The sequence below is a fragment of the Haliaeetus leucocephalus genome, unplaced genomic scaffold (genome assembly GCF_000737465.1).
Source record: "Haliaeetus leucocephalus isolate CR32 unplaced genomic scaffold, Haliaeetus_leucocephalus-4.0 Scaffold168, whole genome shotgun sequence".
Lineage (NCBI taxonomy): Eukaryota > Metazoa > Chordata > Aves > Accipitriformes > Accipitridae > Haliaeetus > Haliaeetus leucocephalus.
Genome location: NW_010972604.1, coordinates 180,832 through 195,652, shown reverse-complemented (window position 1 = coordinate 195,652; position 14,821 = coordinate 180,832). Strand labels below are relative to the sequence as shown.

The 14,821-nt window shown below is 45.8% G+C and overlaps 1 protein-coding gene across 1 annotated transcript in view; it reads right to left on the bottom strand.

Annotated features, from left to right (window-relative positions):
• Positions 1 to 375: 375 nt before the first annotated feature.
• Positions 376 to 14,821, bottom strand: part of CXCL12 (chemokine (C-X-C motif) ligand 12) — a 15,891-nt gene continuing 1,445 nt past the window's right edge. Inside the window, exons 2-5 of the mRNA XM_010563466.1 lie at positions 10,762 to 10,879; positions 6,681 to 6,767; positions 2,894 to 2,991; positions 376 to 1,021 (exon numbers count right to left, since the gene is read on the bottom strand). Coding sequence (XP_010561768.1) covers positions 990 to 1,021; positions 2,894 to 2,991; positions 6,681 to 6,767; positions 10,762 to 10,879 — 335 coding nt within the window. The 3' untranslated portion in view covers positions 376 to 989. The remainder of the gene's footprint in view (positions 1,022 to 2,893; positions 2,992 to 6,680; positions 6,768 to 10,761; positions 10,880 to 14,821) is intronic.

The window sequence follows — 14,821 nt, the reverse complement described above, 5'->3', positions numbered from 1 at the left end:
CTGCCCTCAGGTACATGTGACCATTCAGTAGCTGAGGCTACAGCATCGCTGGTGAAGGCTCACTGAATGCATCTCCGCCTACTTCAGTGCAAAGCAAGGCAGGCGAGCTGAAGCCATCTCCTGTGGATGGGTGGGAAGAGACACCTGCGTGGCAGCATATCTGACTCCTCCAGCAACTTGCAACATGATTGTGTGGTTAGACCTTTAATAACCCATTCCTTTTTGTGCTAAAATTTGTCATCAGAAACACAGGAACATAGGAAATGCCAGGTGACATCAAATAAGTGTTGTGGCTCCTAACACACACAACTACTACAAACCAAGTACTAGCACCTTGCAATACCAGATGTGCATTGACCCAGCTGCTCGCAGCTTTCACCAAAGCTCAGCGAAGAGTTTTAGCCCTGTAGCCCTGAGTTTAATCCCTCACCCAGAATACCTATAAGTGCCACCCATGGTAATGCTGTTCACTTTCATCAATGTCTGATGCTTTTTAGCCTTCCTATGTTCTTGGCCTCGATGACTTCTGGAGGCAAGGAGTTCCTCCACTACTTACACAAGATCATTGCACTGTACAGTTCATGTCCTTCTAAGTTTAAAACTCCAGGAGACTTGCATGAACCAAAAGAAAGTTAAATAAAGCAGGACCTCTACATAACAAAGGAAGTAAAATATTATATAATAACATAGGGTTAGTTTAAATTCATATCTGCCCTCAGTGCTAGGTAATAAACCAACCTGTATAAAAACATATTTTTCTCAAATAGTTACATCTTACTATATAAAAATAGCACTGTGAAAGCAAGCCAATTTGTGCAAAAAAAACCAAAAACAAAACCCAACCCCACAACAAAATCCGAAACAAAAAAAAACCTTTGGAAATGCATGAAGCGTTGCTTTTGTGCTGCATGATAACAGTGAAATGTATTCATTCCCTAATACTGGTTATCTGCTCTCTGGGTCCTACAGTAAGAAATCCTGTAGACGGCTTACAATGCTTGCCTCTTACATCTTGAACCTCCTGTTGATGAAGAACAGAGTGAAACACTATTAAGGTTTGTTTCAGTTGCAAAAGCTTTGATATCAGGCCTAGTCAAATAGCAAATCTGCATCTGGGCTAACCCAAAAGCATTTCTTTTGCAGCCCCTCCAACTAGTATTTGGCAAACATTTTGGGGGAAGTTCTCCACAAGGAGCTACTGGGTCCCAGCAGGGCAAACCCAGCAATGGGAGTTATTTTGGGCAGGTTGTGCTCATCACAGTTAGTAAGGTGTTCAGAGCTAACATAGGAGGAAGGTTGGCAAAGAAGCTTATTCTGGACTTGAAAGCCAGAGCAGAGAATTATCAGTGGGCAAAGAGACTCAGGGAAAAAAAAAAAAACAACCAAAAAAAAACCAGGGAAAGGAGGGATTAATCATTTGTGAGCAGCCCCAGTAGTGCAGCAAGTGGCACTGGGAATACCTCTTCTACCTGCCCCTACCCCACAGCTCTGCTGGAGATCATGGACTGCAGCTCCACAGGGTGCCAGGTCTCTGTGAGGATGGAGGAACACAGAGGACAGCCCATGCTCTGCACTTGGTGTTCAGCTCCCACCGTGGTGTGGCTGGAGAGCAGAGGTCTCCAAGTGTGCTGCCCAGCCAGGACCCATCCCCATGGCCTCCCAGCTCTGGGACCTCACCTGCCGTGAGCAGTTGGGTAGCACGTCACAGCTTGTGGTGACCAGCTGCCCAGTGAAGGTGGCACGACGGGGAGGGCGAGCACCCACATGCTGCACAGTAGATGTGTGAGGCGTTAAGTGCAGGGGTAGGGATCTCAGGGTAGGAGGCAGACAAATTGAGTCTCCCATGCTCAGTGTTGAGGATGGTACCCAGAGGGAGTGGTGGGTTAGGCATCACAGCAAAGTGTAAGGGTATTGTGTGCAGGGTTCACTCAGAACAAGGAGCCAATCTGTGCTGGTGGCCTCCAGGTTTTGTCTGAAGTGACCCTGACTCCTGCTCCAGGCTGATCGGCCTTTTGCAAGCTAGACGAGGTCACGAAGGCTGAGTTATAAGTGTCAGAGGGTGAATACCAGGTATTCAAAAACCCTGATGTCCCAGGATGTTTTTTCTCATCTACAGGATCAGAACAAACATCCCTTTCAATGTCTGCTGGACAACTAAGACTGTGTGACACAGCCAGAGACAGTTGTGACTACTCTCAGTGAAGGTAGCCTCGCAAAACTCATCCAGGCATAGAGAGGATGACTAAGCCATGAGCAAAATTTTCCTCTTTGAAGATATCTTTGCCAATATCCCACACTAGTAACCCTACTTCTTTTGGTGCAGAAAGGCAGGACACACCTGGTAGGAAAAACACAACTGGGACATCCAGAGCATTGACATATGTAACAGGGTTCTCTGGGACTTGCCTAGCATCTCCCATAGGAGAGGTGTCAACCAGTCACCAATGCACCAAATTATGTTGTCACCACCCAGTGCTGCATGTGTTGTTAAAAACCACCAGTGACAAATTCACAGCTTTATTTATAGTTTAACTCTGTCAGTTTGGTATTGGAGGAATATGGCCAGCCAAAAGAAATAGGGCTTCCAAACCTTTACCCTGTTTTTTACTTTGGCTTTGCTTCAGGGTTCTTTTGGCCTCTTTGGGTGTCCATTTTCTACAATGGCAAAATTTTCCCACCTCTGTTGTGGCTGAACTTTCCCCCTGTTTGAAGAGTTTTTTTCTATATAATACTCCTTTGCAGGGAAGGTACAGATGTTACCCTCAACAAATATGGGAAAAAAAATGGAGGTCTGGATAGGCTAATATATTTGCCCAAGGTCACATAGGATGGTCAGTGGAAGAGCAGGGACTTGAACCTGAGGTATCCCAGCTCAGAAACTAATGCCTCCTACCATTCTTTCTCCCTGGAGACTTTACTGATGTTGCACGGGAAGGGCAGAGTGGGCCCCGTTTCTTCTGTTGCTTTTTTTTATGAGTGCGATGACGTGGTCTAAATTAAAAGAAAAATACAAAAAGACTGCCATAAATTATCCATATACAAAGGCCTTATTCACATTTATCCTATGGTCCCTTCACATTTTGCTGGCAGGGTGCAAATGATGATAACATCCCCTTTCATATACCCTCTGCCTCAGAGGAATGCTAGGCAAATGAAAGTGCCCTGGTGACAGGACATTTGCAAATTCTGAGGTCAGAACAATTCTTTCTCCCAAAACACCAAAGCCCCCCCTAAACACCTGCCAGAACTTGTCAGCCAGGAGCCTCACCATCCACATGGTAGCCACTGAGGTACAATGAAAGCAGAGCAGAGGGGGGCTGGATTTCTGGCTTCCCACCCAGCATTCCCACTGACATCAACAAGAACCAGCAGCTACTCTACGGGATTTGTGGGCATTCGGTGCCTTAAAGCAAGGCTGTAAAGATAGCCGCCTACATCATCCCCCACCATGTGGGGCATTCACCCGGCACAGTGGAGTGCCGGGAGGTAGTTGTTCTAGCGTCTTGTACTTCAGCCCTTATTGCAAATGAGGTCAGAAATTAGGAAGAGCTGCCACACCGGGGTTTACAAACACCATGTAGGAAGACAGCAGCAGGGTTTGGCTCCCATCACAGCCAGCCCCTAGAAGTTGGGAGTTTCCCCTCCTTTCTCCCAGGGGGCTCAAGGGAAAGGTTTTTCCTATTTGACTTTGTTATCTTCTCCAGATCCATCAGCTCTCTCGTCTGTGCCAGCAGTAGCCGCTGAGCTTAATGGACTCCAGCATCTCAGACTGAGGGAAGTTCTGAGGTAGGACTAGGTTAACATGACAGTGGACAAGCTGGTCTCTGTTTATTTTGGGCTCTGTTAACTCCGCAAGGGCCTGATTTTGCATATCCTTGTGTGAAGGGAGAAGGGAAAGGCAGTCAATGTGCTGTAAATGATGACTGGAATTGCCTGGAAGCGATAAAGGATTTGTTAGCTATTTCAAGAAAGGACTGATTTGCCCCTTGTCTATAAAATGGATGAATGTTGAATGATGGTGGCCACAGCAGCTGCACAATGATTTTTAAAGCCAGTTAAGGAATTTGGATTCCTGACAGCCTGAATGTATTTTACCGATGTCCCATAAGTGTCTATTACATGGAGATGTGATGAATATAAAGCAATAATAAAGACTAAGCAGAATTAGTGAGCAGAATAATTCCCTACCAAAAACCATCTCTGGTTTCACAATCAACTGTATTGGACTACTATATTCTATGAACTTTTCCTTGTCCTTAGCTGCAGATCATAACACAGAAGATACTCTCGTATTGAAGCACTGGTATAGATCAAGATGACTTGACAGTTTGGATTTTACTTAAGCAATTACAAGAGCCCTTTCTAAAAAACGTATTGATTTTATTCCAGAAAAATAAATTCCCATGTACAATTGGGTTTTCATAACATGAAACAATTAGCCATTTTATTGCTAGTGCATATAGGGTAATGTCACATTTCATACAATTTCAGTACAAGTGAAAAAATATAATATATGGCTGATTGAAATTGATAGCTACATTAACATTTATAGATCTATATAGATTTATTTTACAAGCTGTTAGTAGTTTAGAGGGATATCGGTGTTTTAAACTACCAACATTCATATGGCTCCAATTCAAATATATGAATTGTTTGATGCGCTATAAATATATTCCAAAGTACATTTCATTGAAGAAGTCAAAGCTGTGCACTAAAATATATCAAAAACATGCCTTGTGAAAATGCTACAGACAGAGCTCTGACTGTCTGCAGAGCGTGAAAATGCCACTGGTGCTAGCATTACTAGTTGGAAAATGAAAACAAGCCATGATTACAGGATTAGGTGATGGAGATATATGCTTTCTGTCATCTTATTTCATAGAGCTGGGACCAAATTCTCTTCTGTTACTCAATGTAAACCAGGATGAAATCCACCAAATTAGCAGAATTGCTTCTGGATTAGTGTTAGGTAAACAAAACCCAGAATCTGGGTGGAGATCAGGCACAGGCTCACTGGTTTCAGTAGAGCTGGCCCCAGATCTTCACTAGTGGAAGTGAGAGCAGAACATGTTCCAGATGAGTTGTTCCCCTAAGGCAGACAGGCAGGACCTGAGCACATAATCACATTTGCCCAACCCTACTTCTTAAGTGCCGCCTAAGTTTCAGGTCTTACGAACAGCACCAAGGGCTTCATTGGGGATGACAGCAAACAGAAACTTAGGCAGGGGCTTGAAGATTTTCCCAAGTTGGAAAACAAAGTAGCTGGAGCCCCTAGACAGCATGGGCCACATCCTGCTCCTAGGTTCAGTTGTCCCTAAATCCAAAGTCATCCTGGCAGCGTTAACCTGGATTACCTCTACAGAGAATTTGCCCAAAGGACAAGAGGGCTGAGTGCTGGCAGCAAGAAGGCACTGAGCATCGGATGAGATGGGAAGAGCTGTCAGGGCTGGAATCAAAGTCAGTTTCTTAGCTGGCTCCCTTCCCTCCTCCTCCTCACTCTTGGCCCCAGTGTGGTCCCAAAAGGAACACAGGGAGGAATCTCTCTACTTCTGGTAGCATTTTTCCCCTTGCTTATTGTAAAAACACAAGGGAACAAAGATGACTATTTTTTTTTTAACTCTACCTCTTGTTTGGCAGATGCGTTTACAAAGCAAACAGCGGAGGGCATTCAGCTACCCATACTGCCTCACATCTGCCCCTGGGCCATACCCTTCTCCACCCTTCTCCAAGAATGCATTGCTTTTGCAAATGACTGGATTCCAGCCCTGCCTTTACCCTACAGATGCAGGGGGGGGCAAGGTTCAGTACGGTTACAGCCAGTTACTGAGGGGTGGGAATGTGGTGGCAAGGGTGGGAGGGATACTGAGTGCACAGGTAGGCTTGTTGGCCAAAATGCCGCTGCTGGATCAACTGCAGCCCAGGGCTCTGGGCAAGCAAGGAAATGCTTTGTACCATCACTTGTCTCATCTTCCATCCCAGGAAGGCTGGAGCCCTCCCCTGCAACTCAACACAGAAATGTTCTCTGTGCTGCTCTTGCTCATGGTAAAATTGAACTGAGATAGGTTGGGTCCACCTCAGAGTAGCCATGATCACCCACTTTCAAGGGGAATAAAAATAGATTTTAAAAGTCTGAATTTGCCAAGTATGGCTGGTGTTCCTCTGGCCTTCTGGGAGACCCTTATTCATGGCAGCGCACCTTGCCTTGGCCGATATTAATAGCGCTCCACACTGGCCAGCAGAGAAACAATTTTTAGCACCAAGACCCCCTAGGCCTCAGCTGCCTGTGCAAACAGACCCCCAGTGTAACATGGAGAAGGGGCTTCAAAGAAACTGGAACGATATAGATTCTGAAGTAAGTAGTTTGGCTTGGGGAAGGGGGGACATAAAGGAAGCATTTTCCTTGGGAGAACGGCTTTTTTTAAAAGAGGATGAGTTGGGGACCCCAGAACAGATTCATTAGGATAGGTTTTGCCTCAAACCCTGGCAAAATTCTTAGATTAACATTTAGGATATACTAGAAGCTGTCGTTTTTATACAGACTAGGTCAACTCCAAACCCATCTTCAAAACAATATCTGATTCCACGAGTGCTTTGTCCACATGGTAAAAGCCAGCCCTTAACGTTCTACCCTTTAATAACTTGGGATGTTAGCTGTTAAGTCCATTTGTCTCTTGCCTTACTTGTTTAAAGCTTTCTCCAGATATTCCTGGATCCACTTTAACTTGGGATCAATGCACACTTGCTTGCTGTTGCTCTTGAGCCTTGCACTGCCAAAGGAGAAAAGTCAGAGTGAGTCTAGTGTGCAACGCTCCTCAGCCCACACCCACCATCCACCCTGGATGCCTTATTTTCTTTGGGTGTCAGTGCTGCTCTCAGTTAACCCATGAAGAGGATGGGTTATCCCCGTCATCCTCAAGGCACCTATTGTAAATGTCCCTGGTTTCAAAGCACTGTGTCCTGGTTTCAGCTGGGATGTAGTTAGCTGTCTTCCTAGTAGCTGGTACAGTGCTATGTTTTGAGTTCAGTATGTGAAGAATGTTGATAACACTGATGTTTTCAGTTGTTGCTCAGTAGTGTTTCGTCTATAGTCAAGGATTTTTAAGCTTCTCATGCCCAGCCAGGGCACCTGACCCAAACTGGACAACAGTGTATTCCATACCATGTGACGTCCCATCCAGTTTAGGAACTGGGAAGTGGGGGGCGGGGTTTTCGCCGCTTGGGGACTGGCTGGGTGTCGGTCGGCGGGTGGTGAGCAATTGCCCTGCGCATCATTTGTACATTTCAATCCTTTTATTACTACTGTTGTCATTTTATTAGTGTTATCATTATCATTATTAGTCTCTTCTTTTCTGTTCTATTAAATCGTTCTTATCTCAACCCAGGAGTTTTACTTCTTTTCCTGATTTTCTCCCCCATCCCACTGGATGGGGGGGGAGTGAGTGAGCGGCTGCGTGGTGCTTAGTTGCTGGCTGGGGTTAAACCACAACACACTGGTACTATCTGCCTCCTCTGATGCTGATTCTTATGGTCTGTACTGGAATGCATGAGGTGGTTGGACAGATACAGAATTCAAATCTAAGTTTTCCAATTCACAGCTGGGCTGCCAGTTCAGTGGCAACAACAGCTAGATTTCTTTTGGAAATATTAATATGGTAAATATAGGTCATTTTTGCAAGGAATTAATTAAGAACCGCTTTCAGATTCAACCCAAAACTGAAGTTTCACAGGTTTTGAGGACCGACACCAAACCATACCTCTTGGACATTCTGAAAGGGTCTCGTCACTCCTTAGCTTTTTGTTTTATACAAGACTGAACTAACAGGTTGCAGGCAGGAAGACAACTGGAAGTACCATAGTGCCAGAGGCAAGTTTTCCCTCCTGTATTCACTCAGCACTGGAAACAAAAGCAGAAACCCCCTGAGGGGTTTCTCCTGGATGTCCAAGCCGCACTTTCCACACCAGACTGTTTAGCTAGTTTGAATTCTGTGTGAATTTGGCATTTGGGCTATCTGCATCTTTCATACAGAAGCAGTACAAATAGCTTTTCACCGGCATCAGAGGTCTCACCCTCCAGGGATCTTGGGGCCTCTCGAGAGTGCTGTGACCTCCCCCTTGCTTCCCCAAAGCAACCTGCCTCTGCCTCAGCTGCTCAGAAATTTCCCCTTAAATAGTCTGCCTGCCATGCAAAAATGCCAAGAACAGCAATTTCATGGAAATACCCATAGGAATAAGTTCAGTACTTGTTTAAGCATTTTGCTGGATTGAAGCCAAAATGTTCCCCACTTTATAAAATTAAATCTGCAGAATATAAAACTATGGCGTAAGAATTAACAGGTCAAAAAGGCTTCCTGGTCTGAAGTTATGCAACAACACAGTTGTAACATAAACACATCGAAGATCCAGTCTTGCAAGCCCTGCGCCAATAAAGAGATGAATGGGCCTAATTCATATTTCCCTTACAGCAGTGCCAAGCTGGAGTATTTCCAGTGAAGTGATACCAACAGAGAGTAAAAATGGATTTGCTGATGTTAGCAATGCCTGGGAACTCTTGAGCTGGTCTCGCAGGGTACAGAACCAAAAGAACACGTAACCAGCCTCCAGCCACATGCAATGGAATTCCTCTCATTAGGAATATCCTAATATTAAGACACTGCTTGTTTTAGACATTTATTTCTGAGCCTGTCAGGTCCTGCTCCTTGTACAGTCACAGCAGAGACCTAGGTAACTGTATGGAGTGTTAATCTGAACTGGTTTAGGTGTCTGCTTTAGGATGTAATTAATTGCATGCTAAAAATGCCTATTTCCCTGTACTGAAAAGCAGGGAATTTAGGGCGGGCTTTGTACAAGCAGACTTTGACAGAGGAGATTTCTGGATTTGGAGAGATGACTTGCAATAGAACCAAAGACAAAAGCTTGCTCTTAGGCTTTTTGTTCAGGTACAATTCCCCTCAACCATAAAGGGGAATGCACTTGTGCAAAAAAAAATACAAAATCTTTCCTTGAAACAATATGATTTCACTGAGATTCTCTATTCCTGAAAACAGTAGCTTTTAAGTTACTTACACCTTCACTGTATAATGCATATCCACTAAATTCACAGTGTGCTTAAAACCATCGAGATGAGAAATTTGTATGTTAGTTTTGATTCCATTTCAGTTTCTGTTTCGATAAAGACTTAGTTTGAACTCATGATGTTTCAGCAGTATTTGGAGGTAAGTTTTTAAGTACCTCACTTTTTAAAGTAAGGTACTTTTTACTTTGTTATTTTTTAAAGGTTCATGTGTTCTGTGTGCCACTAAATCACATTGCAAACAAACACATTTGGGTCAGGAGTAAGAACATGAGTTGTCTGTGTTTCTGCATTTCATGCTCTTACCTATCTCCAATGACTATGATCCCACGTTAATTAAGAGATAAAATGTATACTATATCCTGTCTTAAATGCCTGTCATTTTCTTGAAACTACTCCAGAAAATTCCAAATCCTCTACAAACCCTTAGTGCTGGGACCCTTATGACATCCATTGACAGTCCCAGAGCACAAATCCATACGCTATTGCATTTTGGATGCTTGCCTCCAAAACTGTTTATAGGTAGAGATCAGAGTTAGTCACAGCTGGTTTTGCCATTTTTGTGAAAGGAAATTATTTCTCAGCTGAAGCTTACATTTTTCTCACTGTCCTCCACCAAATCCTAAGGCAGAATCACACATGAGAAAATGTGTATGATCTACCCAGAGTGGTTTAAAAAAGAAAAAAAACATATGACTAAAAACTGGTTAATGAATGGATACGTGCTCTTCAATATATCTGTACATTCCTGAGAAATCTCATGAAACCACATCAGTTTTCTGTGTGCGGAACTATTTTGGATGACAAGGAATGGATTTCTACAGCATTTGAGTTACAACTGGAAGAGCTCGACATGGATCGAAGACAGACCTAGTGATGGGAGCACTGCACAGAAACCCAATCTAGTCACTGAGATCCTCTTACAGAGATCAACAGAGGTTGATAGTAGTAAGGCTGCCTTGCAATGAAAAGATGAATGCTATTTTTTTTCTTCTGAAGATTTTGAATTTGGGGAGAGGAGGGAGGGGGTCACCCATGAACAAATGAACCAAAAAGACCTTCCTAAGAACACACACATGCACACACAAATCTACAATCCCATTTTTCCTGAAAATCAGTGTTTCTTTTTCAGCAAAAATGAAGAGTTATTTTCCATTAGAAACCCATAATTTCTGTCCTGCTGTGACCTGTGAGTTACCGGAGTCAGTCACTGCCTGGTAAGTGTGTCCCTAGATCAGGCCAGCACATGTTTAGGGTCTGTACCTCCTGTGGAGGCAACACGAAATCCAGGAATTCCTTTTGCTTGTTTAGCTCCTCTCTGTAGAGAAGTGGAGCATTAGAAGACTCAGACCACTGTAAAGTCTTTTCCTCAAGGTGTCAAGTTCCACGTCCAAGGCAATGGACAGCCTATCTGACATTCCTGCTCACATACCCATGGGGGAATGGGACATGGGATCACATAGTCACAGGGAGATCACAGAGGTAGAACACAGCTGGGAAACATCTAGCTGGGCTTCTATGTGTGGGGTAAAGCAGGGTCCAGCTGTATCTGACACATGGGGTGAAGCGGTGAATTGGAAATCATGGCAGGACACAGACCGAATTGCAGCCACCTAAGCTGGAACCAGCTGTGTGACTCTTGTTTTTGACACCTGAGACTTGCACCCAGCTGAAAAGACTAAGAGACTTACACAATCTGAAGTGAGCAGTTGGGTGTGGAGAGGATTTTGAGGTGCTTAATGTTGGCTCTTGCCACGTTGCTCTCGTAGAATCGACAGGGGCATCGGTAAGTCAGGCTGACGGGTTTCTCTGCGGGACATGGGGAGAGAAAGGACACGTTACTCCCTCTTGCTCCTGGTCAGCAACACAGATACAGAGACCTGGGCTGACAGAAACTCCCTGCAACTAGGCAGGTGAAAAAAAAGCAATAGAAAAGCTGTAGTTTTGGGAGAGCATTTGCCCACAGCTCACAGCACAATCCTTTTACCCCAGTACCCAGTCTTTCAATAATGGTGCGTGGGATTTTGGAAGACAAAAGAAGAGGGCGAGAAAATAGAGATAAGTAAAGAAGAAGAGATTAGCATAAGGAGCCACTCCATTGTGCAGGGATGCTCCTGGTAATTAGACAAGATAAAGGCCAAAAGAGGGGGCACTTGTCCCCAGTGTTGTTCTCGTCAAATGATTTTGACCCGAGGCCAAATTAGAAGGTAGCCAGAAGAAAGAGATGAATTCCAAAGAGTTCAGATCAAAACGGCTCGGCTCAGGTGCAGGCTTTTCACGGGGGACTTACTGGCTACAGAAAAGCCCTGAGTCTTTCAGGCTTTCCCAGGGCCCAGCGGCTGACCTTTCCCCACTACAGCCAACCTTTACTCCCAGCCAAGATATTCGCGCAAGGAGGTGCGACTCGGAGATGCGAGATCACAGTGGTTTTGCAGGAGAGATTTGGAGTCTTTTGAAGTCCCAGCCCGTGGCAAAGTAACGGCAATCAAGGAGAGTTATCAGGCAGTGCGCTCTCCATATACTAATCAGGGACCACCAGACTGGATGAGGGTTTTGTCACTGGCATCACTAGGGACAGAATTTAGCCCCCTAGGCTAAAAATCAGCCATGTATATACATGCAGAAGTGAGAAAAGCAGCCTGGCGCTCACCACGGTCCTGCTGCCTGATTTCTCCATGGGAGAGCTTAATTGCTGGCAACCAAGTGCACATAAATAAGGTCCTCACGCTGTGTGTAAGCTTCAAAGCTCCATGCACGCTAAAATACAAACACAGAAGCCTTGACTGGAAATCTAGAAGGACCTGCCTAAGATTTTAAACAACTTCCTAGTGGAGTAGTTTTTAGCCTCTGGGAGGAATTCAATTCATACACCTAACCCATAAGGTCTGGCTCATGCTGTAGATGGTTAGATCTATATCTGACAGAGCTTTAGATCCCACGTGGCAATCTGCCGCCCTGTTTATTTAGCCATACAGGAGCACTTGCAGCATCCAAACCCAGTTCCCTTACAGGCAGATGGAGAGCTAAAGAGCAGGGAAAGGCTTGGAATCCCTAAACTGCCGTCTAGGAAGGTGAGAAAAGAGGCAGCTTTTCAAGGTGCAGCTGATCTGCATACATTGCACATTTACCAATGACTGTCTCTAGCACTTATAACCCCAGACAACACTGTGAAATTACCCTGTCCTCAGGAGGGAAAACCCTTTTTTCCAAGTGCCTCTACCAAGTGATGAGCCAGAATCAGATCCCACAGGCAGATGGGCAGAGATGAATTCATCAGTGGGAGCAGAGTTCCTCCAGATTCACAGCAGGATCTGGACCATAAATTAACAAAATTGGAGGACTTTTTCTATCAGTTTTATGGCAGTCTAAACAGTGATATCATCTATGAGTTAATAAATGGGAGAAGCTCCCATCTGCGGGGGGAGGAGGAAGGAGGGATGCAGGGTGAGCCTCATGAACATGCCCAAGACTGACCAGTGCTCAAGTGGAAAGGAGGGAGAAAGGCACTAGGATTTCCCACTGCAAATCTGTGCCTCGTAGCTACGTATCAGTGCATTTGTATTGGAAAGGGAGGCTGAAATTGAATGCAGTCATACAACGCTCAGCACAGCTGCAGGGGAAGTGTCTCTGCAAGCTTGTACCAACAAAGTTTAAGCAAGCTTTACCCTAAAAAACATGTGAGAGATGGAACTGTTCTATGATCTGAGAATGCAATCCTGTCCTTTCTGAGACTGGGGGAGGGACTTTCAAACCCATACCACTTGAAATCAGGGGCAGAGAAAGTTTAACCATGACTAACACGTCCATGAGTCCCAAAGTTGCTTCCTGCCCAAGAAAGGGCATCCAGCACAACAAGGAAGAGGGGAAGCCCCAGCATTCAGTGTTCTTCTGTCACCCCAACGCAAGGTGGAATGACAACTCCCCTCCCAGCACAAGAATTCCTTTGGTGTTCCTGTGCCCCTTGCTTGGTGATCAGCAACAGGCGCTGAGCACCATGGAGTGGCAGTACAGGCACCAACCGGGTCAGCTCTCAGCATCACTAATGGGGAACCAATCTCTCCTGCCACTGCCCCTCCAGCACTCTGGCTCTGAGAGCTTGTCTATGGCTCACCCTGCTCTCAGCAAGGCTGAAACCCAGGGAAAACTAGTGCATGAGGCACATCCGAACACATGAACCCCTTTCATCCTACAGTAGGAGAGGGAAGGGGCCATTTGGGGGCCATAATTTGGGAAGGGGACATTTCTGGTCTTACTCTGAGGCTTACAAACACCTTCCTTATCTCATTTCAAAATTTGAAACAAATTGTTCCATGCACAGTAGAGCTGATTAAGCCAATTATTCTACAGATTTGTACCGCAGGAGTTAATGCTTTGTGGGCTCTCTGCTGCCTAATAAACACTGAGCACAAGCTGAAGCCATTCGCTCGTAGGACCAATTAGTATAGTCTGTTAATCACACTGTTACATGAAAACACCAGTTTTCATGAAACTGATGGTACATACAGCTTTTGAGACCTTTATCTGTCTGACACATTTGGTTAAAATAGGTGAATATAGTCAAAAGTTACAGAAGAGCCAGACACTATTTAGACATCTCAATGTCATTCCTTCAGCCTTATTTCCTTAGATGAAAAGAAAAAGAAAACACCTCTTTTGGTCTCGACTAGAAGGGTTCAAAGGGTTCTTGGGTTTGGGGTTTTTAAATAAGAAATAGTTTTACTGTTTTCTAACTCCAAGATGAGTTCGGTTGGCTCTGAACACCCACTGTTGCTGGCAAATTCTCTCTAGAGACAAAGCGCTCACAAAAACCTCCCTCACAGGCTGGCCACTTGTCAATGCTGGACAATACCTGTTTCACCCCATAGGGATCTGCCTTGCCTTATCCACACTGGAAGTGGACAGTAAGGAAACAAGAGAGTTGAGAGTTCTGCTGTGAAGTTACAGTAACTTGCTGTGCTGGCTGTGAAGCTCGGGGTGCTTGAATGGAGAGGGAAGCTATATCCAGGCAAGCAGGCTGGGCATGAACAGACAAAACGTTTGATGGAAGCATCATTCTACGCCTTTCATCCAGGGGTGCATTTGCCAATATCAGGAGAGGGCTGGCAACCTTTTAAGACTAGAACAGCTCCATTTCCCTGGGAAGTGAGGCCGTGATAGGCAGATACAGCTTTACCAGGGTGGCTAGGAAGGATTCAGAGCTCACCTGCCCTCCGGGGCAAGGTAGCCCTGCAAGCCCTCATCTGGATCAAGGTTGAGAGCGCTATGTGACATGCAAAGAAGTAGGCAAAAACCTTCACTCTTATCACTGCAAGCCGGTGGGATTCTGTCGCTAGTTTTTCTCTAACCCTTTTAAGCCGTTTCCTTACTCAGGTAGCCAGGTCCCGACACGCTTACCCTGCCATAAAGTTACCCGCTGCCATTTGCTGCCGGCTAAGGAGCGCTGCCGCGCAGGGAGCAAAGCGAGGTGCAGCCGGGCAGCTCTGCCCGCCTGCCAGCCCTGCGTTAAGCGCTGCCGGAGGGGAGGCGAGGAGAGGGAGAGCCCCTGAGCCCCCGGCCCCCCACTCCCGCCCCTCCGGTCCGGGTCGCAGAGCCGGTGCGGGCCGGCAAAGCTCCCCCAGCTCGCTGCAGACCCACACCGGCCTGCAGAGGCGAGGGGAGCCTGCTCCGGGTACCCGGGCACCCCTCGGGCGATGTGCGCTCCGCGGGGCGGGGGGCTGGCGGCGGCGGGGGGGGAGGGGCCGGGGGTGGGGG